At 55.3% G+C, this 24,095-nt stretch overlaps 3 protein-coding genes across 3 annotated transcripts; 1 reads left to right on the forward strand and 2 right to left on the reverse strand.

Annotated features, from left to right (window-relative positions):
* Positions 1–875: 875 nt before the first annotated feature.
* COL26b_000940 (uncharacterized protein) lies at positions 876–4,583 on the reverse strand (the record flags this gene model as incomplete). The annotated part of the gene is made up of 4 exons (XM_053173902.1): positions 876–1,343; positions 1,400–3,420; positions 3,473–4,169; positions 4,233–4,583. The coding sequence occupies 4 exons, from the start codon at positions 4,581–4,583 to the stop codon at positions 876–878; spliced, it is 3,537 nt and encodes a 1,178-aa protein (XP_053042019.1).
* Positions 4,584–9,590: 5,007 nt separating this feature from the next.
* On the forward strand, positions 9,591–10,354 carry COL26b_000941 (uncharacterized protein; the record flags this gene model as incomplete). The annotated part of the gene is made up of 5 exons (XM_053173903.1): positions 9,591–9,662; positions 9,740–9,826; positions 9,888–9,942; positions 10,103–10,274; positions 10,330–10,354. 5 exons carry the CDS (start codon positions 9,591–9,593, stop codon positions 10,352–10,354), a joined length of 411 nt encoding a protein of 136 aa, XP_053042020.1.
* Positions 10,355–10,807: 453 nt separating this feature from the next.
* Positions 10,808–15,929, reverse strand: COL26b_000942 (uncharacterized protein; the record flags this gene model as incomplete). Its single annotated transcript, XM_053173904.1, has 6 exons — positions 10,808–11,233; positions 11,367–12,158; positions 12,317–12,634; positions 12,688–14,527; positions 14,593–15,076; positions 15,161–15,929. The coding sequence occupies 6 exons, from the start codon at positions 15,927–15,929 to the stop codon at positions 10,808–10,810; spliced, it is 4,629 nt and encodes a 1,542-aa protein (XP_053042021.1).
* Positions 15,930–24,095: the final 8,166 nt, after the last annotated feature.

A 24,095-nucleotide genomic window follows, 5' to 3' on the forward strand; every position in this document is an offset into this window, starting at 1 on the left:
CCCTATCATAAAAGGGACTAATAAACGGCCTGCGGCCACGTCAAGAGCTAAAGACGACATGTTGGGAAAAAAACAGAACAAGCAATCGTTAGCGACAGAGAGTATCATGAGGGAAACCTGCAGGGAAATGTTTTCCCGCTTTGATCGCATTAGCGAAACTATCTGGTTCTTTCACCTCGTTCGAGCTACCAAAACAAGGCTCTTGTCGCCTCGTACAGCCTTGAGCCCAAGGCAAAAACAGGCAACTTTTCCCCCTCACCCCCTCTCGCCTGTCGCCTTCTCGTTCCTCTCGAAGTCCTCAAAAATGGTAATCCGACATCCCCATTCCAACAAACAGAAGCGAAGCTATAGTAGGTCTCGCACGCAAGCCAAGAAGAAATCAAGGCTCGGTCAACCCATGTGAATCAAACATCCAGCCAGTCCTGCCCATCGACAAGTCGATGGACCCTGAGGCCATACTCCAAACCAAACCACCAAACCAAAGCCAAACCTCCCTCATCCCCAGCAGACGACCAATCATGTCGTGAAAGAAGACCAACAGACTGCAAGAGTCCCTCGTTTCATGGTCTGATGCTTTACTCTCAGAGAAGCTAAGAAGTAAAGGGTTCGGAAAAAAGCTTTGAAAAGAACTCGAAAAATTCATTCATGCCGCCTTGTCGTGAGTAGAAGTAACCGAACAAAAGGGAAATCTTTTTGTTCCTTATGATCAAAAAGGGTTAGGAACGCCGCCAACGATGCATGGATATGTATGTGACTCTCAAAACCCAAATTGCAATCCCGATAGAATGCATATGAAGCAGTGCATGCGAATGGATAGCAGCACACTTCGTTGTGTGTATGTGTGCACAGCCTGCCACCTTTGTGACCTAACAGGGCTATGTATGTCCACCAACTCCCACACCACCGTTCTGCCGTCCCCAAGCAGCAGAGTTGCGCCATTCACGCTTCTGTGCATCAGTTGGGCCCTCGGTATCAGAGTGTTCAGGCTGGTTGGCATAGGGTGAGGGGTGACCGTTCTCTTCATGTGGCCGCCACCTTTGAGGAGGTATGTTGGCGTTGGGGTGAGGATGGTAAGGCAGGACCATGGTAGGCAGAGGGTCCTGTACAGGGCGGACACTGCTCTCTTGCTGTTGCCACAGAGCGGGGTCCGTCTCAACTCGTCGGGGAGGTGGGCGAGTGGAGTTGTCCGGTCTGTTGAAGACCTCATTGACTTCGCCCAATCCTGGTCTCTGGCCAATGCGGTCCTGGTAGCGCTTCAGGATATCCTTGGTGCTCAGATCAGCACCGTTTCCGGAGCCAAACACGAAGGGATCATTCACTAGATCCATGAGCTCGTCGGGAACCTATAACGCAATATTAGTTAGTGATGCTGAAACAAGCGTGTGAGTGTGGAACATACCAGGCACATCTCCTCAATGTAAGTGATCATGTCTTGTACAGCAACAATAGCGAACATTGGATCGCTGTCCAGAGCAGGAGCTTTGTTACTGCTGTAGAGGATGTTGGGCGCGATAACAGTCGCCAGGTTCTTGATGTCCATTCTCGAACCAGCCTCTTCATCGACCTGATGGAAAGATCCAGCCCACTTGAGGAAGCAGAACAGAATCTCCAAGGAGTCCCTGTGGACCTTGGGGAGCAGACAGCAGATGAGATGAAGATACTGCTTTCTCTTGGCGTCATCCTGAATCTTGGCAACAACGATCCAAAGACGTTGAAGCTTAAATGTCATGAGGGGGTCGGGCAGCTCACGCAGGTAGCGCTTCAGCAACGCAGCGACTTGGACAACAGGCTGGTCCATGAAGCTGATGTTATCGCAACCCTCGCGGTCAATCCTCTCCACAAGTTCAGTGAGCTTCTTGATGTTGCCGTTCTTCCTGAAAACACCCTCGACCGAAAGGTCCATCTTTCTCATGGAGCTGATGATATCATCAATGATGGCAGGGATTTTGAGAGCTCCAGGTCCCACACCATCCGTCGACTCGGCACCGTCCTTCTCAATGATAATCTCCAGAGGCACTCCGAAGATGCCCTTCTTCTTGGCATTCTTTGGCCTGTCGTTCTTGAACGCCTTACCCAAGTTCTTCCAGAACGTGGGCTGCTTCCTCGACTCGATGAAACTTAAGAGCTCGTCCAGAGTAAACTCGTTCTCGACCGCGGGATGGAGGGTCAGGACCGCCAAGTGACGGACAATGAAGTACTCTAGGCCCGAAAGTTCCGAAAAGTACTTCCTTCCCAATCGCTGGGGCAAAGGGTCACCTGCGCGGATCTCGGCCTCTCTGCCCGCAGACTGCGATCTCTGGTGACCCATGGGGTCAGTTGCGGGCGATCGAAAAAGCTCCTGGCGGCCAGGCTTGTTCTGCTGCTCCTTGACTTGCTCAGCCGCGACAATTCTGGGGATGTCGTCCAGGGTCAGGGCGTCCTGGTGGTTGAACATCTTATCCGTGGTTCCTTCGTCGTTTGGGCCGCGGTCTTCGACGATCGAAAAGCCTCCATCGCCTCGTCCAAGGTCCTCGCCGGCAGATCCAGGGCGGACGCTGCGTCCCTCGGGGCCATCCATAATGCGCGAGGTTCGGGCCTTTCTGAAGCTAGATGATAAGTGCTTGTCGAGACGAGTACTCCTCAAGCGGCGAACGTCGTTCAGCGTGTTCTCGTAAGAAGACTCGCGGTTGTGCTCTCTTTGATCTCCAGCGTATGATTTGGAGCGGTTGTCAGAGTTGAGGTAGGGTGCCTCGCCTGGGGCAAGAGTTCGAGGGCCCTCGCCTGGTCCGTACCCATCCATGTTCTGGTCATCGTTCTGCCGAGGCAGGGCACCGCTGCTTCGGAGAATGTCCAACAACCTTGCGAGCGCCACCTTGAGAAGGAAAACGTACTGCTGCAACTTTGTGACATGCTCAAAAGGTGGCATGTCGTCGCTGTTGATGCCGACACAGTTGGTGCACCAGATCGAGTTGTCGAATGCGTTGTAGCGCGCCTCCTCCAGTTTGCGGCCGAGCTCCTTGTTGCAGCTTTTGCAGCCCACACAGGCAATATGCCACCGTCTCTCTGAGTTCTTCGCACACTCATCCTCGACTGACTTGTTGCAGAGCGCACAGTGGTCCGAGTCCTTGGCTGAGAGCCGAGAGTTACCGGTGATAGCCTGCAAGGTGTTGTCGTCACTCTTCACAGTGTCCAGCTCATTAAGGTCATCTAGGAATTGGTAAATGCCGTCGGAGCTCTTAGACTCCTTCTCAAGGCGGAGCGCTCCCTGGAGACAAATGCGGATGAGGAGCTTGAGGTAGTGGGCGAGACCTGTGACGAGGGACAGAAGCTCCTGGGTGACGCCAAGCTTCCGTGCTCCCGTGTCCTGGGTCTTGGACAGCAGAGAAAAGAAAGACACTATCTTCTTGCAAAGAAGCTTGGCTTCACGGCCGTACGACAACCCTATTTCTGGCCAGTTAGCAAAACCCGCAAGACGTACGCCAGAGTAACAAACCTTTCAGCTTCAATTCGTCCATGGACAGGTCCAGACGATCGGCGGACTGGAACAGAATTTCGACGTGCCAGATGAACTTCTTCGCGACGAGCACGCCGTCGACGTAGGCGCCATTGCTAACGTGCAGAAGCATGTCGGAGATGCAAGCGGCGGACGACTCCTCGAAGGTGGACAGGACACTCCAGATGCGGTAGACTTTCTCCTCCATGCGCTCTTCCTCCTGCCTAATGATTTCGCGCGTGGCGGGGTCATCGCTCTCCTGGGGTATCTCGGGGGTTTCGCTCGGCTGTGTAAGTCGTACATTCCAAAACTTGTGAATCATGTAGCACTCGGGATGCCAGTGCTGGTTCTGACCGTTTCTGAAGATCTCCACAAACTGCTTGAGAATGGCAGTCTGGCAGCCGTTGCATCGTTGCGCGAACTGCGTGGAGTAGTGGTAGTGACAGTAGACATGGCCATCGTGCTCATAGTAACTATCTTGAGCGCCGAAGACTGTGGGACACATTGAGCATGTGAAATGGTCGACATGGTACTTGCGGTCGAGTGCTGTGATGTAAGAGCCACGCAGAGCCCCTCCGCACTTGTAGCAGAGGAGACCAAGCCTGCGGAAGTAGTCTGTCTCGCACAACGGGTATTGACCCTCGCCATTCTCGTCGTCGACGGGGAAGAACTTGGAGGCAACAATCTGGCCGCAGTCCTGGAAGGGCAAGGGTGTTAGAAGGGGCCAGAACGGTTAAAGGGGGAGGGTCTCAGGGCGTACTCGACACTTGAAGCAGTCCAGATGAAAGGTTCCATCCAGTGCGCGCACGAATTGACCGGTGAGAGGCTCTCCACACTTTTTGCAGATTCTCTGTTGACCGCTAGCTGATCGTGCACCACCTCTTCCCTTGGATCTGCTGCGTTCGCGGCTCTGTCTCGGGTCGCCCTCTCTTCCAGGGGTTCTGGGACCAGGGGAGCGTGAAGGCTGCTGGTTGCGATAATTGCTGTTGTCGGGAGTTCTGCGTCCTCCGTTCTGCCATCCTCTCTCGCCAGGGTACGCGGGTTCCATTGGGGCGGCGGGGTGGGCATGCAGGCGGTCGTCGGGCGCCGCATGATCGTAATCCGACGCCATGGTGAAGTGGTGTGTCGGTGTGTGCAGGCTGATGGTGTGTTCGAATTCGGGACTCTCAGCTGGCAGGGCGTCGTGGATTGAAAGCGGCCCGTCAGCCTCGAGTGTCGGACTTGGGAATTGGCAGGAAATTATCGGTCGGCATCAGCTGGACCGTAGATTGGCCGGGGTCGTTGTTGAGGAGATGGGTATGTATTGGGGCGTCGAATTGAAGGAGTCGGGTTGTCGTCGCACGGCGGCGGTACGGTGCTGAGCAATACTAAATAAGTCGGGTAATGAATGGTCGGCAGCTACTCGCGTGACTGGGTGACGACGGCAGGCCACGTCGCTGGGCACCGGGCTGAAGAAAAAGATGACGGATGTGGGAGAGTGAGAGTGGTGGTCGGGATTGAATTTTGGGAGGTGAGTCGATCGAGGCAAGGACTCGAAGTCGGGGACGGGGTCGGGGTTGGGTCAGGGTGAGGGTGACCTGAGCCTAAGAAGGTAAGGTAATAGGTAAGAAGAGCACCGCGCCTACTTTGCTGAGGGCGTGGGTGCAGGTGGTGAGGGTCGGGGGATGGAGACCAGGTTAGGGTCGCTGAGGTCAGGTTGTGGTTGTGGTTAGGTCGTTACGGGCTGTATCCGAAGACCAGCGGCAGGGCAGGTAGATGCTGCGCGGTGTGCAAGGCAAGGAAGGCACTTGGTGAGGGGACCGCGTACCGTGGGCTGGCTGCTGCACCTGGCTTGTGGCAGTGGGCGGCAGGCAGTGGGCAGTGGAGCACGGCGTCGTTGTTTTGGAGCTGAAATCAGCGCCCAAGACGGGAAGGAACCACAACGACAACGCAGACGAATGGGGGAAGGAGCAGCCACCCAGAAGAAGAAGAAGGAATGGGAGAAAAGGCGGGCGATGAGGAACTTGAGGAAGAAAAATTAAGATAAAAGGTAGGATGAGGAAACAACAAGGTCCTGTCTGAAGCGACGGCGACTGGGCAGTATGCGTTGGGTAAGGTATGCGTGTGTTGTCAATCGCGGGGGAGACAGAGAGAGGGGGACAAGTGCAAGCAAGCAAGTTGCAGCGGCGGCGGCGGCTGGTGCAGATGCGGGTTTAGGCGCAGGCGCAGGTGCAGGCGCAGGTGCAAGAGTGTGTAAGTGCAGTAGGCACCTCGGGCAGCCCAGGTAGAACCCAGGAGGCAGACGGGAGGCGGGAGGTCAGAAACAGCACCAGCTGAAGCTGAGCGAAGGAGAAAAGGGGCCGGTTCAAGGCGATCAAAGCAGTGTGGGCGAAGGCGCGAGAATGGTTTTGTTGTGAGGCGTTCGTTGCTGGCCGTAGGGAGATTTAGTGTGGGCTCGATCGGCTGCACCCAAAACTTGGGCAAATCCCAAACCCGGCTGTGCACAGTGGTGCCGTCTAGGAAGGGACCAATGGGCCTTACCAAGGACTAGTGACCAGCGACGGAACCTTCTCTGCTATCCTATCCGAACCCAAGGCACCTTAATTACCTACCTGCCTTGGGATACGTAGCAGCCGGGAGGGGACCTGCTCTGAGTGGGCAGGCGATGGGGGGAGAGAGATAGGACGGGGTAGGAGCATAAAAAATGAAGGTGCCTTTCTTACCTAAGATAGGTACTTCGGTCTGCTCTTGCCTCCGACCACTGCTTCAAGAGACGAAATAAAAAAGGATGATGGCGGTGCACCAACTTTCTGCTGTGCCTTGCCGTGCCCTGGCCGTGTGGTTGTGTACAGGTAACGGCCGAGACAAAAGTATAGACGGTACGGCGTAAGGCAGATGCAGAGGCAAGTACTTAGGTAGACAGACGGGCGGGAAGGTAAGGCGAGGAAAGCAACGCAAAGGCAGGGGCACACGGGACGGAAATGGGAGGTGAGTTTGTCTCTCTACCGGTTTTTTAATTTTATTTTTTCCTCGTCTTTTTTTCTCTTCGGGTGCAGATTGGAGGTAGAAGGTGCAAGGAAGGCATGCTAATTACTCCTCACTGCCGTAGGGCGCTAATACAGGGATCGACGTCTCGATGCACCTTTTGGGTTCTTCAGAGATGCTGTCTTGTGCCGTCGACGACGAGAGGGACGTCTTACTTATTACGGGCCGCGAGTTACGACACGGAATAATCCAATATGAATCAACAGGGCAGGCTTTCGCTCGGAACTCTACAGATACGGGATGCAGAAGACAACCACAAATTTTTGAATGGCGCATGGTCAAGCCCACATCCCATCTCGTGATCTGAGATACCTTACCCCTAGTCGGGAACCTTATGAGGGCGTCGTGCTTCCTTCCTTTTCCCGTATCCCCTCTATTGAGCATGCCCCCAAAGAGGGGAAACTGGGCGGAGGACAGAGCCCAAAAGGAAAGGGCCGCCCATCATCGATCAAAGTGATGCCTGCCTGCTGGGGCCTTTTACATTGGGTCCCGTCTACGGTCATTCCAGTGGCTCGTTTGGCCCCCGTGTCGGCGGGGATGGGGCTCTTTCACACTCCCACACACACTCTGTCTCTCACTTTTTCTCCAGAGTCTCTGGTGTATCTCGGGCTAGCTCTCTCTCAGTGGACATCCGCCTGCTAGGTAGACGAGACCTCTGATGATCGGGATGCTATTTACGATTGCTACGGCCAGGACGAAGGAGTGGAACTACCCCCCGGTCTTGTCAACCTCACCGCGTCCCGAGCCCCTTATTGGTGATTCGCCAGGGGGACGGTGCACGGCCCACCCAAACCTGGGCGGCGGAGAAGACATGCCCAGCCCAGTCGTCTTCACTGCATTTTTGGCCTCTTGGCCGCCCAGCCAGCTTGGCTTCTCGACACCTCCCGTTCCTGAGGTTCCTGAGGGAAGGACATCGGATCACATGCGTCATCACGTGGCTACATCGGGCTGATCTTCGGGCGTATCCAATGTCTTTCCTCCTTGAGATGATCTCGAAACGGCCCCACCAAATTTTGATATACGAGTTTACTTTAGATAAACGCCGATGCAAGCTTCGGGAGAAATTGGTTCCCGAGTGACATTGTTACCGCAATCTGTTGATCTCCAACGGTCTCGCTCCACCCAAGGCATCCCCCCTCCCCCTCAGAACTGAGCCCCTCGCCAGAGTTTATGCAAACTTCATCGCGACCTTCTTTTTCAGCGCTTTTGCCTTTTGCACCCTCTTCTCCTGCTCAAGTCGCCCTGACTTCCTCGCACGCTTCAATCTCTTCTTCCGCGTTTGGATCTGAGCAAACTCGGCCCGGCTGGCGGGCCCACCCGTTATCATGTCATCTGATGGTCTGCGAGAGGCTTTGGCCCAGAAAGCTGCCTTGCTGAGCTTCGTTGTCTGATGTTCGGGAGTTGAGCTCGCGCATTGCTCAACATGTGCCTTGGCCTGGGCTGGGGTCATTGTCAGCTTCCTGGCCCGACCTTCGGCGGTCGAGTCTCGATAAGGCTCAAACGAGGTCATGAATCGGGGCGACGTGAGGCTGCGGGCTGCCTTGACCCTTGCTTTGGCTCGCGGTCGTGCATCGCTCTTTCCCTTCCGTGGAACATGAGCTCTGGTCTTTACCGATGGTCCGTCATTGCCGTTGTCATTCTTGGCGCGCTGCCCCTGCTTGGCTGCATTGCCTGCATATGTGTAGTCGTAGTCAGCGTTGCGACTAGCATCACGTTGCTCTCTTTTCTCACTCTGGCTGCTTTTCAGACTCTCTCTCGAGCTTTTCGCTTCCGCGCAAGAGTCGGATGAGACGCACTTAGCCATGTTGTCAGCGTCGCTACCCCTTCGGTGGCTATCTCTGTTTCGTGAAGCCTTGTCTGCGGTGCTCTGCACATGGTTTCCATCGCCAACGCCGTCTTTTGGGGTTGGTCTTTCGGCCTCGAAAAGCTCCGGCAAGATCTGCCTTGCTGTTTCCCGCCACTGACAAACAGCAGGCTTGATGAAGCGGTGCCACTTGGGGCATACTTCGAATACGCATTTGCCTGTTGCCACGATCGTGATTCGGTATCGCCTTCGCACCATGCGGTCTGTGGCTGCCGGGCCTGGCTTCCACTTGGTGAGAGCCAACTCGTGGGGGTCAACTCTGTCGCATGCTCTGATGAGACGGTGATCCTCTGGTGTCAGTAGATGAGGCACAGCATGGTCGTGGACCTGCGCCCAGTCCCGAATTTTGCTGGTTAGCGCAAGAAATGCTAGCCGATCATGATGTCTCGAGGGGTGGCAGTCGTCTTCCATCTTGTGGTTGTGCTAGATCCGATCTGCGAAGTCGTTTTAGGTCTGTAAATCTGGTACTGGCTTGCCTTCTGAGTTGAAGACTTGATGAGTTAGGTGATAGAGGGTATGATGTGAAGAGAGAACTCTCTACGAAGCACTGTCTTATAAGAAAAAGAGAGGGATAGCTGACTGATAGCCTGTTGGATGGGAAAGACCACTATAGAGCCGCGCTTGCGTATTCATCATTTAATTTCAGCAAAAAAGAGCGTACATTTGGACGGCAGGAGGCTTTCGATAACTCGTTCAACATGCGATAGTAGTCGCTCGGCCAAATTTCAAGTTGGAGTTGGTGACAAAGCAAAACTTACGTCGCCCAATACATGAAAATCAAGACATAGCAGCACATCAAAGAACAGGATGTCTCTATATATTCAATATTTAAATATACAAAACGGCCTCAGCCATCATTGATACCTTGATTGATAACTCTCCCATAGTCTCTTTCTTGCGGCAGAACCTCCTCAATCGACCCAAGTGGACCCGCTGATAAGGATATCCCCAGATACCCTCACTATCTCCGCCGGCAAACCCGTCTCCATCATCCAACTCCTTAGCAGGAAAACCCCCCTTTTAGCGTCCAGTCCCATAGAAATATCATTAACCTCTCAAAAAGAAAAGGAGACCTCGGGCATAGCTCTGCAAGTGTTCACCGTGGTTTACTGAAAATCAAAACGTGATACGCGCAACTTTTTCAAAACTACATACCCCGCCCCCACCTCCCTCATATTTCCAACCTAACTCGAACGCCACCTTCCAACGCGACCGCAGCCGCCAGCCACAATGAACGACGCAGAGGGTCTCGCCATCGCGATCGAGGAGGCCAAGATTGGCGCCTCCGAAGGCGGTGTTCCCGTACGTACCGAGAAATGACAGTGTCAGAGCGACGCAGCATTTCATGGACTGGTAGACTGACGGGATCGACCATCAAGATCGGAGCAGCCCTGGTTTCCGCGGATGGTAAGCTTCTCGGCCGGGGCCACAACCGCCGTGTCCAGATGGGCTCTGCAATCCACCATGTAAGTCGAAACCTCCTATTTGGTCCAATGTTCCAGTACTAGACAAAAAATCACTTCCAAGGGCGAGACGGACGCTCTCTTCAACTCTGGCCGTTTGCCAGGCAAGACATACAAGGGTGAGCATTTTTCAAGACCATCTCCGACTCCGTCTCCTGCATAGACACTGACTTGCGCTAGGAAGCACAATGTATACGACACTCTCGCCCTGCGACATGTGTAAGTCTATAACTCTCACAACACTGCCGTGAACATCCGAGTTCCTCACATCAATTTTAGGCACCGGCGCCTGCCTCCTCTATGGCATTTCTCGCGTTGTCATCGGCGAGAACAAGACTTTCCTCGGCGGCGAGGAGTATCTCAAGCAACGTGGAGTGGAGGTCGTAGTCGTCGATAACGCAGAATGCAAGGCTCTTATGGACAAGTTTATCGCCGAGAAGCCTGAAGTATGGTAAGAGTTCATCCAAGCCCTAGCATGATAGGACCGGGTAGGCTGACGCAGACAGGAACGAGGATATTGGCGAGGAGTAAGTCTGGTGTGGCTTGCAAATACATTCGATCAACGTCACTTTGTGTAGGACAGCTTGGGGCTTCTTGAATGCGGATTCAATATTGATATCATTTGCCGCTTCTATTCAACCATATCTAACAAAAAGTGCTTCACGGGATTAATTGTGCCACCCATATATTCCCGTGGTCTCAGTCACTTGCTATCATCACACTTCCGGCCCGCAAGAGCAAGAGCATCTTTGCATCTTCTACACAGACAACCCAGGCTAGACGCGTTACCGTTGATTTCCTAAAAGACCAATACAGGCCATCTTCCAACGCCTGGCCCGTCTCAAAATGCTTGATTGGCCGACAAGACTCCTGAAATTGATTTGATCGTGATCGTCGCCTAAGAAAGCAAATTGCGCAATGAAGGACTCGTGCTTGCGCCCGCCGGCCGGGGAGGCTCGTTCGTTGGCCGCATGCCCGGAGTTCTCAGAGGGCCTCCCGCGTCATGTCCCGGAGGGCTACTGGCGTACGGCGCTCGTTGGGGCAACAGTCCTCGCGAAAATGAGTCGGGGCCTCTTTGGGGCGGTCCGCCGTTGGGAATTCCATGGGGTGGCGCATGAGCGTCCTGCCGGTAAGGGTGCATATACGGCGGTCCGTGAGTAATAGGGCCTGCCATGAGAGGAGAAGGCGGCATTCCGTGTGGCGCTGGCTGGCCCATGTGCCCATTTGGAACACCCGTTGGCAATGGAGGGTGCGTCTGTGGTACGGCCATCGGGGGCGGGCGCAGAGTAGACAGAGGTTGAAAAGGCGGATGTCGCTGAGGCGGCGAGTTGTGTTGAGGAGCGCGACCATGCCAGTCGTATCTTGGCCCCGGAGGTGGATGGCCATACGGGCCAGAAGGCTGGTGAGTCGCTGGTGGCGGTATGGGAGGAGGTGCCGGGGCCTGGACCGGTGGTGGCGCTGTAGGAGCCGCCGGGGGATGTCCTGCGGGCTGGGAGACAGGTGCAGACGGAGGCGGGGGCGGGGGCGGGGGCGGAGGCTGTACCGGGACATTGGCGGCAGCGGCGGCAGCAACAACCGGAGCTGGTGCCGGGGCCACCCAGGCGTATGCCGAGAGACTGCGCGCTCTAGCCTCTGGGCCGGTCGTGGGAGGGCTTCTCAAAGCCGGTGGGGGTGCAGCAAGAGCATGATGTGGCGGAACCACTGGGAGGGGCGGAGGCACCACTCGTGCAGCTTCAACGACGGGAGAAGGATCCTTCGGTGGATGGGGATTGGGCTTCCGCTTGGCCTTACGACACTTGTGGCATTGGAACTTTCTTTGCTCCACGAACTTTTGAGCCTCCGATCCGAGACTTCCATAGTGGCCATTGGTAAGCTCTCGCTCGTCAGAATTCTCAATGGGCCACCACTTGAGGCTGACATCAATACCGCAAGTAATGCAGATCTTCTCTCCAGCCTGGTGATCGTGGGCTGTCTCGCTGTTTGCTTGGTGGGAAACACCATTAACTGGGAGAGTTGTGGTTGAGGCTCGTCGAGCACCCGGAGTGACAGGCACACTGCCCATCTTCGCAGCATTTGTCATCAGGTTGGCCTTCCGAACAGTACCAGTCAGAGTGAGATCCGCCTGCTTGTAGCTTTGGACGTAGAGCTGCAGGGCATTGAGCCCATCCTCGTTGACAATGTCGTGCATTCGGTGGACGATGGACTTTGTTGGAACATGGTCCTTGCACCAAACTGTCGCGGACAGGACACCGCTTTCGCCGTTAATAGTCACCAGGTTGAACTGGTCTCTGCGGGACCCCTTAACGGGCGTAATGTCAAATCCAAGGAGGTAGCCCTGCTGGCGAGCGCATTCAACATGAACTATGAGGCGGTTGTTAGACAAGCTCATCAGACAAGGGGCTTCAGAACCATACCAGGATTGTGACAGTTGTGGCAGGCAACACAGGCACCTCCTTTGTGGCTACAGGCCTTGCAGACTTCATCATACCTCACGCGAGGAATAGAAGGAATGCCCTCAGAGGGACTAAGAGCCTTGGCGTTGCCAAACTTGACTTCAGGGGTCCAGACAGCGCAGGTGACATGCACCCAGTTGTTGTCGGCGGTGCGCTTGAGGGGCTCCCGAGGGTTCACTGGTCGGTTCGTTTCCTCCTGCTTCTTTCGGTAGTAGTCGGCAGTTTTCTGTGCTTGTTCACGTTCAAGCCTCTCCCGCTCCTTTTCTTTCTCTGACTTCTTCTTTGAGGTAGAGATCTTGGGCGGCTCAACAAAGTCATGTTCTGTATGCTCAATAGGGCACAGAACACACTTGTATTGCTGTTGGGAGTCAATATCATGCAGACTTCTGGCAAGTAGGCAGTATGACTTACAATAGAGATTTGAGGATTCTTGTCATTGACGCACATATCACAAGCCCATTTACCAGGATTCCTATTGTCAACAACACCATAGCAGTTGCGATGGACCGTCAAGCGACATTCCTTGCAAGACAGATGCTGATCTCCCAATGGCTCTAGTTGGTTGCAAATCGCGCAAGGCATGGTCCGCGCCTTAGGGATCTCGGGAGCTGGCGGGGGCGCAGGCTTCTCGGCAGCCTTCTCCTTCTTCTTCGGGTGGCTGGGTGCAGAGTCGGACGCCAATGGCTCTGAGTCTCGGTCGGGGGCGGCTCCCTTGAGCTTCTTGCGTGGCGGCTCGCTGGAGGGTGCGGCAACGGCGGCTGCAGGTGGCTCTGGGGTGTTGACGGGCGGCGGCGTGTTCCAGTAGGTGTGCATTTCCTTGGCGGCCTCGAGCTCCTTGAGTAACTCCTCGTCTTGGCGCTTCTTCCAGGCTTTACCACCGGCTTGCGCGATCTTCTTCGCAACCTCATCGACGTCCTCCCACTGGATGGCATAGCGCCGCCACAGCTCCGCGCACCTGCGGCAAAGTGCCTGGATGTACTGGCCGCCCTTGTCCTTGTTTGAGGATTTGCCTCCAGTCTCAGTGACTGGCGTTCCGGAAGCGTTCGGAGCTCTCCTCCATTGTCGGGAATACTTTGTGTGACAAAATTTGCAACAGAAGCCCTTCTTCTTGGTCTGGGCCTTTTCGGCGTCGAAGGCTGAATCGTCAGCGTCGTCGGCAATGTCGTCCTGCAGTTTGCTCGCAGCCTGTTCCGCCCTTTTGGCCTCCTTCTTGCTCTTCCTGTTCTGGAAATTGCCCCAAATTTGTTTGCCCTGAGGCGTCTTTTTCCACGTGTAGTAGTAACGGACGATCGTGCCTGGCGAAACAGACTTGACGTGTCGCTTAACCAGATAGAGCTCAGATCCATACTTACTCACACCCTCTTCGAACCTCTTCTGCTCAGTAGCGGTCAGGTCGGGCTCCTTGAAGGCTGATTTGTCGGTCTCTGCAAATAGTTTGAGGGCTCGGTCCGAATTGTAGCCGCTGTTGAAATACGTCTCCAGGGCCACATCGTGCAGGTTAGTGGAGTTCTTGGGAAGATTGAACTTGGGTGCCTGCTCTTCAGCCTTTTCCATGTACTTGTCCAGCTTATCTTCCCAGCCCTGGTTGGCTTCCGTATCCGCAGGAGGCATCCAAATCCGCGTGGACGTCGCATTCGGGTCATCACTGTCGAGATCCTCTCCTCTCGCCACATAGCCGGGGGGTTCGTCTTGCACCCACTTCGGCCGATTTTCGCGTTTGAGCTTCTCTTCCTCCAATTTTGCCTGGGCTTCCTTGGAGAGATTAGGTCCCTTCTTGCCCTGCCTCCTAGTCTCCAGAGGCTTCTGATACTGCACGGGCTGACCAGGCCAGGGGAGAACGTTGGCTTGATGCTTCGGGCCAATGCGGGTGCTGGCGCGTGGGTAAATGCGATCATCGTAATCCAGTGCATCCTCAGGCTTGCAGTGCATTCCAAGATATCGCCAAGGCCAAAGACTCGCTTGGTAAATCTGCTCAGCCGTGCCGGTGCGGTGCTCGTCGTCGTCGGCGAGACTGGTTCGCTCGGTGTCGATTTGCATTTCATCGTCATCATCATCATACAAATCATCGTCGTCGTCGCCGGCGGGATCCAGCAGATTTGGCGTGTGGCGAGCCTCCAACTTGCGCTCCTGCGCGCGGCTGCATGCAGCACAAGACCAGGCGAAACCTCTTGAGGGCTTCTTCAACAGCGGTGGCCTGACACAATTCATGTGATATGTCTTCTTACACACAGCACAGTCGACCGAGTCATTGCTGTTGCACTGTTAGTGACCCCAGGTCCCTCTCTCGGACTCAAACGGCGAAGTGGGTGGACCAACCTTGCACAGTAGCCGCTGCATCGCTTGCAGGACTTCACCGCGCTAGTGAACTCTTTTCCGCGGCCCTGCTCCACAATAACGAATTTCCAGCGCTCGTCCAACACTTTCTTCACCCTTTCGGGGACGTTCACGATGGTGGACGTGGGGATGAGGTCGTAATTCTTCTGGATGTAGCGGTCGTACAGCTTCTCATACCAGAAACAATCTGACTTTTTCCGGTACTCGTCCATGTTGGGAATTTCAGCCTTATGCTTGATATGGCATTTGCCTCGCAATGCCGTCAGAGGACTGATGTCGGAATGCATCGTCGCAAACACCAAGCGAGTGTCGTTGACCTTTTTTCCAATGTCCTTTGGTCTGTAGAACCAATTGATGCGAAGTGCATCCACCGGCTTGGTGTTGTCATTCTGCGCGTGGAGAAACTCCATGATGCGGCCTAGGTAGTAAGGCTCGCCTGGGGGCTCACACACGAGGTAGACGTTGTCTGTGATGCGGATCAGCATGCCACCCTCCCGAAAAAAAAACCAAATGCGCACAAGGATGGGTGTGTGGTTTGTTGGTGTCTTACCATTTGGTGCTAGTACAGTCCCGTCATCCGCCACCAACTTTCCATCCTTGGGGTTCGCGCCACAACTCTCGAAACTGAGCATGTTCGTCTCTGCATATGAGCTGGCATAGGGACCTGACGCGGCTTTTCGCGATGCAGCGGCGGACGGCGCTGCCTGTGCCTGTGATGCAGCTTGAGAAGTGGCCTTGCGCTTTTTGGTGGGCTGCGTCGTCGCCGATGAGCTGGATGTTTGTGCCGTCGGAGCTGGATTGGCGGCGGGCTGCGGATCCTTGGCACCATTTTGTGAGGAGACGGCCTTGGTGTCGTCGGATGTGAGAGCTTTGCGGGATGGGCCGTTGGAACGCGGAGGCTCCTGTGCGGAAGTCGCTGACACGTTACTGTGACGCGCCGATTTTTTGGACTCCTGATCCTTCTTTTCGGGGAAGTCGTCGTACATGTCAACGTCGATGTCTCTGTCTTCGGCGTAGTTGGGGCGCGAAGATCCAGTGCGATTCCGCGAGCGCGTTCCGTAGGGGTTGGCCGCCTCCATGGCGGCGTCCTTGGCAGCAAGGTCTGAGCCAGATGATGATGACTTGGCCATGGGTTGAGATGAGTTGCGCAGAGCAGCGTCAAGCTCAGTCAGATTCGCCTTCTGGGCGGCGGAGGATGCCTTGGAGGTTGATGCGCCCGACGTCGAAGGTTGCGCGGAATCCGAGGCGTCTTGAGCGGATGGGGTGGCGCTGGCAGATTGGTCCTCAGAACTGCTGGCATTTTGTGTTTTCTGCGCCATTGTTCTTGTGGCTAGCTGCGCGATGGCAGAAGGCAGGTTGAAGATAGTCGGGGCCCTTCCCGCAAAAAAGGTACAAGCAAGAGGGCCGACAGGTCGAAGCTCGTCTCTGGAGAAACGAAGGGGAGGCTCCGAGCCATATGACGACCGATCGAAAGAGTAGTCGACAGCTAGTGATGCAACGCGACGGGCGACGGAAACCAGATGGGGCCCATGAGACGGCTACGAGTCGGAGACAGACTCGAGCAGGAGGGTATTGTGATATTCAAATGATGACAATGTTTGGATATGACCAAGTCCTGCAGGTAGACAGCGAAGCCAAAGAGGGCGGGTGCGGGTGAGTGTGGGATATGGATGCGTATGCTTGTGTGGATGGGATGTATGCGTGTGGACGAGAGTGAGTGTGAGTGTAATCTGTAGAACAGGAAAAGGGAAGGGTGAGTATGTGTTGTGAGAGGACGATGGGCTGTGAGCGGAAGAAAATGACAGCCGAGCGTCAAGATGGAAGGCGGCGCGACCAGGGAGAGGTGAAGCTGGGTGAATTGGGTTGAGTTTGAAGGTGGTGAAGATGGGCAGGGAGGAAGTGATGTGTGGAAAGATGGAAGGAGAAGAGGAAGACGGGGCCGGGTCCAGACAAGCGGAAGACAAATGCTAAGGCAAGGAAAGTACGGTGCCGGCGTGGAGGTGTGGGAAGGCAGGCAAGGTACCTCACGGCAAGGCAAGGCAAGGCCAGGAAGAGGCAAGGTACTGCGTCAGAGGTAGAGGTAGAAAGAGGTAAAAGGTAGGTATGGAGAAGTAAAGGTAAGGCAAGGTAGGCAAGGTAGGTAAGGATGGATGGAAAGGAACCAAGACGTGCGGCCGTGACCGCGGCCGTGGACGGGAAACGTCGACGAAGGTCGCGCTCGCTCGCTCCAGCCAATACCAGCTACCTACATTACCTTACCTTGCCTTCCATTGCCATATGTACACCACTCACCACATTACTACTACGGATACTACTACCAGCTCCGATTCCCACTCCCAGCTCCCAGCTCCCAGCTCCCAGGACCACGACCACGACCAGAATTGGATGGACCAAGACCAGGGACCAGGACAATGACAAGGGCCAGCACCCGCACCGCACTGCTGCACCGCTGCATATCTCTCTCTCTGCTGTCTGCTCTCTGCTCTCTACCTTACTCTCTACTCAGCGACTCTGTCCATGCCTCCCTGTCTCTGGCTGCACCTGGCCCGGCCCCGATCGGCCTGTCTCTTCACCTTCGCTTTAGCTCATCAGCTGTCTTCCTGGCTCTGCCCTGTGCTGTCTTGCCTTGCCGCGCCCATGACTCCGGGCTCTGCTGGGGTGCTCTTCTGCTTTGCTGCCGCATATTGTGGCTCCTGCTAAGGCGACTATTTCAACCGCTGCCGCACCGCACCGCGCTGCATGGCAGCGTCAGGTCTGGCAGTGGCAGGTAAGGTAAAGTATGGGTCAAGTACCTGAGGTGTCCGGTACGTACCGGCCTATCAACAACAGACCAATGTTAAGCCAAGGCAATGCTTCTCCAGTCCCGTCTGGGCCTCAGAGGCGGCGGCGGCAGCAGTTGAAGGAATAGCAGAAAAACAGCAGCCAGGCCCGCGCTCTCTCTCTCTTTCTCTCTCTTTTTTCCTTCTCCTGCTGTGGGGCTGCGCGTGAGGTATCGATCTGCTGCAGGTCAGGATGCGGTACTTCCAGCCACACCCAAATCTCACCGTAGCCTGTGGTAACGATACATCGATGCAACCTGCATGATACCAGACCCACTCTGTACCTCTGTACCCGCTCCCACAGTCATCACTCTCGCACCAGACCAAGGGCCCGTCGACCTCACACCTCACCCCAAGGTTGCCAACGCCGCAGAATCCAACCACACACCCCCATGTCCATCTCACCTCTGTTCTCCTTCTATCAGATCGCCGCCATGCGCTCTTTGTGGGAGTTGGGGGGGATTGCCCTGACACATCCGACGCAGGCAATGGATGTCCCTTTCCCCTCTGGCCGACCGCATGTTTGGATTGTCTGCGTGAAGGCGGCAGCAGCACCATGTGTCTAGCCTTTCGCTTTCGTCTCCTGTCATTGACCACATGGCCACGACTACTGAGAGGACTGCAAAGAGGGAAGGACAGAAATGATGGAGGGAAAGTGTAAAGCGAGGATGCGCGTGTATACGGTGCCTCCAGCGTCCAGACCCGTTGCCCCTCCTGATGGCGCGCTCACCTGTTCTGCTCAATCGCTCTGTTTCTGATTCTGTCGCCGTCTCGCTGTCTCGCCGTCTCCCGCTCGCTCGCTTGCTGGGCGAGGTATTGACGTACCTTGACTGGGTCCTCCGTGCATACAAACCCTGCCTTGCCTTGCCTTCATCGGACATCAGACACCTTGCCCCGACCTCATGTCTTGCCATCGGCACCCCGATCTATGGGCAAATAAATCCAATGTTGGTCCCCAGCGTGTCGGAAGTCGTCAGTGTGTGGCCAGGTCGGAGGGCGATGTGGCAGCAGGCTCAATTAACTTCACTCACGACGAAAAAACTGGGTTGACGACGTTGACGTTCAAACAGCCGGCCGGCCGGGGCTGGCTGGCTTCCATTGTTGGGTCTGGCCTGGGACGGGGGTCGGGGGTCTGGCTAGGTAGGTAGGCACGATGGCATGTACCTCGCCCAGTGTCTGTACATGCCCTCCACCTCAATTGGCTATCTTTTCCTTTTCCTTTTCCCTACCTACCTCAAGAACATTCGTACCTCACTCGCCCTTTGGCCAACAGCGGATATGCAGGCAAGCAGCTCGGTATTATTAAGGCAAGAAGAACCTTAGGTTGGTTGGCAAAGTGCGAAGAGGAAAACATCCCCGGAACTTGGGTGCAGAGACGATGGCCATGGCAAATGAGACGTTAAGGCGAGGAAGGCATTGCGGCGCCTGCGGTTGTCGCTCTTTCCACTCTGCCCACGCAGTTCCTGCTACTGTCACGTCCGTCATATCCCCTACTTGCTACCTGTTACCTGCCTCGTTGGCCTCTCACGCGCTCGCGTGCACGATTGCCTCCCTCCACGTTACCAGACGAGCTGTCCACATCCACGTCCCGTCTGCCTTCTCCCTCCCCCACCCATCTTGCTGCGCCCTATGTAGTGTTCTTTTCCCTTGCAGTTTTGACATCGCTACTTTCCCAGCCAATGCTCTCCGCCTCCTACATCTTCAGGTCTAACTACCTTGGTGCTGTCCGTCTTTTTGCAAGAGGACAAGGGCATCATACAATCACTGCAGCGATAGCCATAGACTTGACTCCAAGCCAAATGGTGTCGCCCCAGTTCTGGAGGCACGGAATACCTTAAAGGTACATGCTCTGTTTGCCGCCGACACCACCATTTAGGTATCTCAGTCTTCGATCCTCCTCGATATCCGCACACGTACACACACATACACACACACACACACACACACACACCCGCACGTCGAGGCTCGCTAATGTGTTCCGCAGTGCCTCAGATGCATCCTTGCCGGGTCAAGATTTACCTGGCAGCATATCTGGAGTCTTACTGACCTCACTTTCAGTGTCGACATGGGCTACATAGACTTCTCGATCCATGCTTCTATGTACCTTTTCGTCCTGTGTCCAAGCTGAAATGCGGAAACATCAGAGGCCATCGGCCAACCGTGCTTTGATTCAACTCGAGTCGACCGACGGTCGCCGCTCCCAAATATGTACATAGTAATGTGTGCTGCTGCTGCTGGCTGGCTGTGTCCGGCGACTCGCCCACTTCTTCCTTCGATCCCCTTCCTTGGTTCGTCGCACCCCGGCTTGTCCGACCCTGTGGAAACGAAGTGCTCCCTACGGAGTAGGGATATGTCCACAAGATGTTGTCCACACCCCCGTCATTACCCATGTGTGTCGGTTCCATTTCCATCCCACCTTCTGCTAGTCCAGTGGCTCTTGGCCGCCCACCCAAATATTAACACAACACCACCCACGACTGTCGCTGCGTCTTTGCGTCTGTCCCCGTCTGGCTAGTTTGCTGTTGCTTGCTTAGTTCCTGCCTAGCCAGTGCCAAACTTTGGGCCGTTCCTGCGCGTCGACCCAAGTTGGTCATGCAATCCATATCGATCGGTCAAATAATTCTGCCGGCTGTTCTGAACAATACACTCTGGTCGTTGACCGTTCACTCGGCCTCGCGCTCGACCTTCTCCGTCTAACACAAGCGAGGAATGGGTAACGGGAGGTGCCTCGGGGCGGGTGCACCCCATGCAGACCGACACGGTACCTACCTTGCCTGGTAATTATTTGATAGCACTTCATCTGGGTACCTTCTCTTTCACCTATGCTTCAGCCATGAGCGTGGCTTCGGATAAGGAGCACCATTGGCCTGATCTGCTCTACCTTACCATCTTTCTTGCAAATAAATTTGGTGGTATGTGAGCCCTGCAACGTTTATATGCACGACATGGGGAACTCCAATTCCGGAGCATATCACTGCGCGACCACTCCCTCCCACAGCCCGCCCAGGTATCGGTTTTTGATGCTTTTTTCTCTCTCTGGTCTTCTGTTGCAGGCTGTTTTGCCCCCGTCCACAGGCTTCCCCTCCTCTCAATTTGAACAACATCTCTTGGCGGAGTTTCCGTCCTCGCAACGGTTCTTCACCTGGCAGACCATATCGGTTGGTATTTGAAAATCAATAGCTTCTGTCTGCAGAGAGTCATGCTAGGCTGATTTGCCTTTTGGGAATGCACCCGCAATTTGCGGCACGCGTCCGTCGGTATTAACGATGTCGCTTGGTAGCCCTCATTTCTCCGGCGGCACTGGCATCAAGAAAAGCGCAAGGTAGTCTGGGGCAGCACAAAGAACCGATGAGCGGCCATTGTGCCAGAGGTCAGATCAGGCTGTGGGGGCTTCCGATCCTTTTTGTTGTCTACATCCAGCCTCAGCCCGTGCAATCAGGCGAGCCGCTCCTGAGCTCCAGCAGGTCGGCACTTTCCATACCATACCGGGCGGGAACCGTCCCAGGCACACTGACCTGATCTCATATACGACGTATTTTTCTCACGGATTGCAGAGTTGGGCTCTCGCGGTCGACGTTGAGGGTGGGCAGCGGCGGACGTCCTTCGCGGTAGCAGTCAGATGCCGACCGTTGCCCGTCCAGCTGTTCCGAGGCAAGGCGCACACCATCCCGTCCACTGCGGCGTACCATAGTACTTCGTACCTCGTCAGGTACAGACGAGATCGAGGCGTTGTCGCTCCCGCTCCCCGCTAGTCCAGCATTTGTTTCCAAGCGAATGCAATATTCTCCTGACGTTTCTGATGACCGTCCGGTTTGAAGACACATCAGCGCAAACAATACTACTGTGTGTTTCAAAGTTCAAACCACATACCAATTTTCTCGAGTACATCCCGGTACTGGGGAGTGAGCACGATGGAGGTTTGTGTGGGATACCTGACCGAAGTACTTGGTACTGCGTGCCTCGACGTCGGGGTGGAGCCGCAAGGGACGCTGCCAGACGACCGAACCGGTACGTATCCCACCCATGCTACCCTGTCCTTCCTTGCCATGACTGAGGCGCCACGAACCCAAGTTGGACGTACCCTGGCGACGACCGACACTGTCAGAACGAACGACCTCGCCCGCAGCATCATCTGGTTTGGCGACATCCAGGCCAATGAGCTTGGTGATATTGAGCGAGAACGATCGTGCGATGGCATCACTCCTCGTCAATCTCGCCCATCAGCGCTGCCATGGTCAAAGAAGCGGCGGAGGCGACGACGCAAAATAAATGGGGCGACGCCTTGGTGAGCACGACTAATGAGGTGAAGGGCAACCTGTAATTGTCAACGACGACGACGGCGCCTCTCTGAAGGCACCATTCATCCAGCCATCAACTCTGTATTTGTATGGTCGACTGCGCGACCGTCGCTGTACAGCCACCAAAGACATCCCAGCTCTACCATTCGCCTTTCTCAAACACGGGTGCTGATAACGATTCGTCCATCATTGGCAATTGTAGCCTAGCCGTCAGTTCACGGCGACTCAAGATGATGAGAGGCTCCTGCTGAACAACGCACAATCTTTGGCTCAGCTGCAGTCGGACTGGGTCACCAATAAGCACACTCGCTCGCTCACTGGCCGACCTAGCGCCCAGCCAACACTCATCGCACACAATTTCCCAATGTCTCGCGGTGAAGGGACAACGGGAAAAAAGTTAGAAAGAAAACAGGGCTGCGGCTCAAGTCTGCAATTCAACTATGCGACATCGCGACTATGAAGTGCATGCAAAAAAGAAAAAAAAAAAAGAAAAAAAAAAAAAAACGACGCAGGCAGTCCCGTGGCGCCTGAGGCTTGCTCCAGCGAAGACGGACGTCAGAAAAAGACAGATGAGGTTGACCGCATTTGTCGGTTGATCCGGCACAAGCGAAGAAAAAAAAAAGGGCACCTCATGCCGCATGGTGCAAGGGGCCGACCGCCAGCCAGCGACAGGCGCATTCCCGGCGCAGGCCCATTTCCAATCGCCCTCCATCCACCGGCCACGAAATCATGCATTGTCAAATGAACCCCGTCCCGTTTCATCGGGAAAACACCAGGCGGTAGACAGCGAAAGCGGTATTTCAAGAATGTGCGAGTGTCCAAAACTTGGATCGCGGAGTCCTTGAACAGCTGTCCCAATTGCCTTGGCACCCCCGGGCTAGTCATCGGACGTGCCTGCATGGGGCCGTCAACAACGTCGTGGCTGAACTCAATAACGGGGCAAAATTTCAACGTCACCAAAATGCATGTCAGGACCATACAATTCGGGAGCCGTTCAATACGTCGCCATCATCGCACACAGAACCTCTTCTTCTGACGGTACTTGACATCGTTGGGCGAGGGGACGAAGAATCGGCAATGGGCGTCTGGCGATCGCGACGTAACGGGACTTGATGAGGGGAACACGCCTCAATCGCTGCCGACTACCGCGCAGCAAACGCCGTCAAGCTGACATTCTGGTCCCAAAGCCCAGCTTGAGAAGGCAAACTGGCAGACGTCCATCAATCAGCAACCGGAAGATACCATCGATCTTCATTCGTCCATCTCATCAACACCATCACGCAGGAAGGCAAAGATGGATGGTGGTCGATGATCGTCGCTGGTGGCAGGCCATGACAGGCTAGTGAGGTGAGGTGCTGTGCGTTAACGAATGGATGGGGCCAGATGATGATCCCTGTCCGGGGACAGGGTCTTGCACCTCATCTGGACGGCTGGGCCTGGGGGCGACCGTGCCGGTGCGTAGCGTACCTCCGGGAAGGGTTGTCGCTGGCTCTTGGACCTACCTGGATCATCCTTCGTCCGCGACTTGGTTACCTGCGTACTTAATTAAGTACGGTGCTGTTCGGGTTCCTGATGGTTGGGGCTGACCACTGGTTTGGCGCTGCATACACAAAGAACAGGACCCTGGCAACCCCCTGTCCCAAGTCTACCATGATGCTGTTTCTTGCCCTTCTTCTCGGGCTGTTCCTGTCGTCAATCTTGCTACTGCTCTTCCGGCTCTTCTGGTCTGGTCTTGGCCATGTCTTGTGTTCTCTTCTCGACATGAGACCGGGCCTGGTGTTCTACAAGACGTTCTCCGTTCCCATTTCCGACCGGTCCCTCTTTCCCATCTCCTACAACTCAGACAACCCCTCCCAAGCAAGAGCCGAGCGGACCCATCCCTTTCCCCCCTTCCCCCTTCCCCCTTCCCGCCCCAAAATCCGACGTATGCGTGTGGCATTAGTCCACCGGGCCAGGCTAAAGTAGTCCGACCCCAACCCAATCGGCCCCGATCCCAAAAACATCTTGCAACAGAATTGTCAGTGCCACGTCTGGCCCGTTCGAGTAGAGTCGTCAGCCACACGGGGGCAACGGATGAGAAGCCACGCGCGTGAACCCCACCAGGCCGTGTGTGAAGTTGTGGCTCGGTGGAGTGGATCCCCGATCTCTGGGAAGGACGGGCAGCCAGTGAAGACTGTACGTACCGAGGCCCGGTCAACCCGGCCGAGTCCAGCGACCACTGGGCTGCCTGCCCACTGCTGGCCCCATGTTCGACTCGAAGAGCCAGACAAGCAACAGCACCGGTACGTACCTTCCCCCCCTCATTATGAGCAAGATGAGGTAATACCGCTCTTGACACATGATTTCGCGATACCCCTGCAAGGCGGGT

This window comes from Colletotrichum chrysophilum, assembly GCF_026319265.1.
Source record: "Colletotrichum chrysophilum strain AFK26 chromosome Unknown scaffold_4, whole genome shotgun sequence".
In the NCBI taxonomy this organism is placed as follows: Eukaryota; Fungi; Ascomycota; class Sordariomycetes; order Glomerellales; family Glomerellaceae; genus Colletotrichum; species Colletotrichum chrysophilum.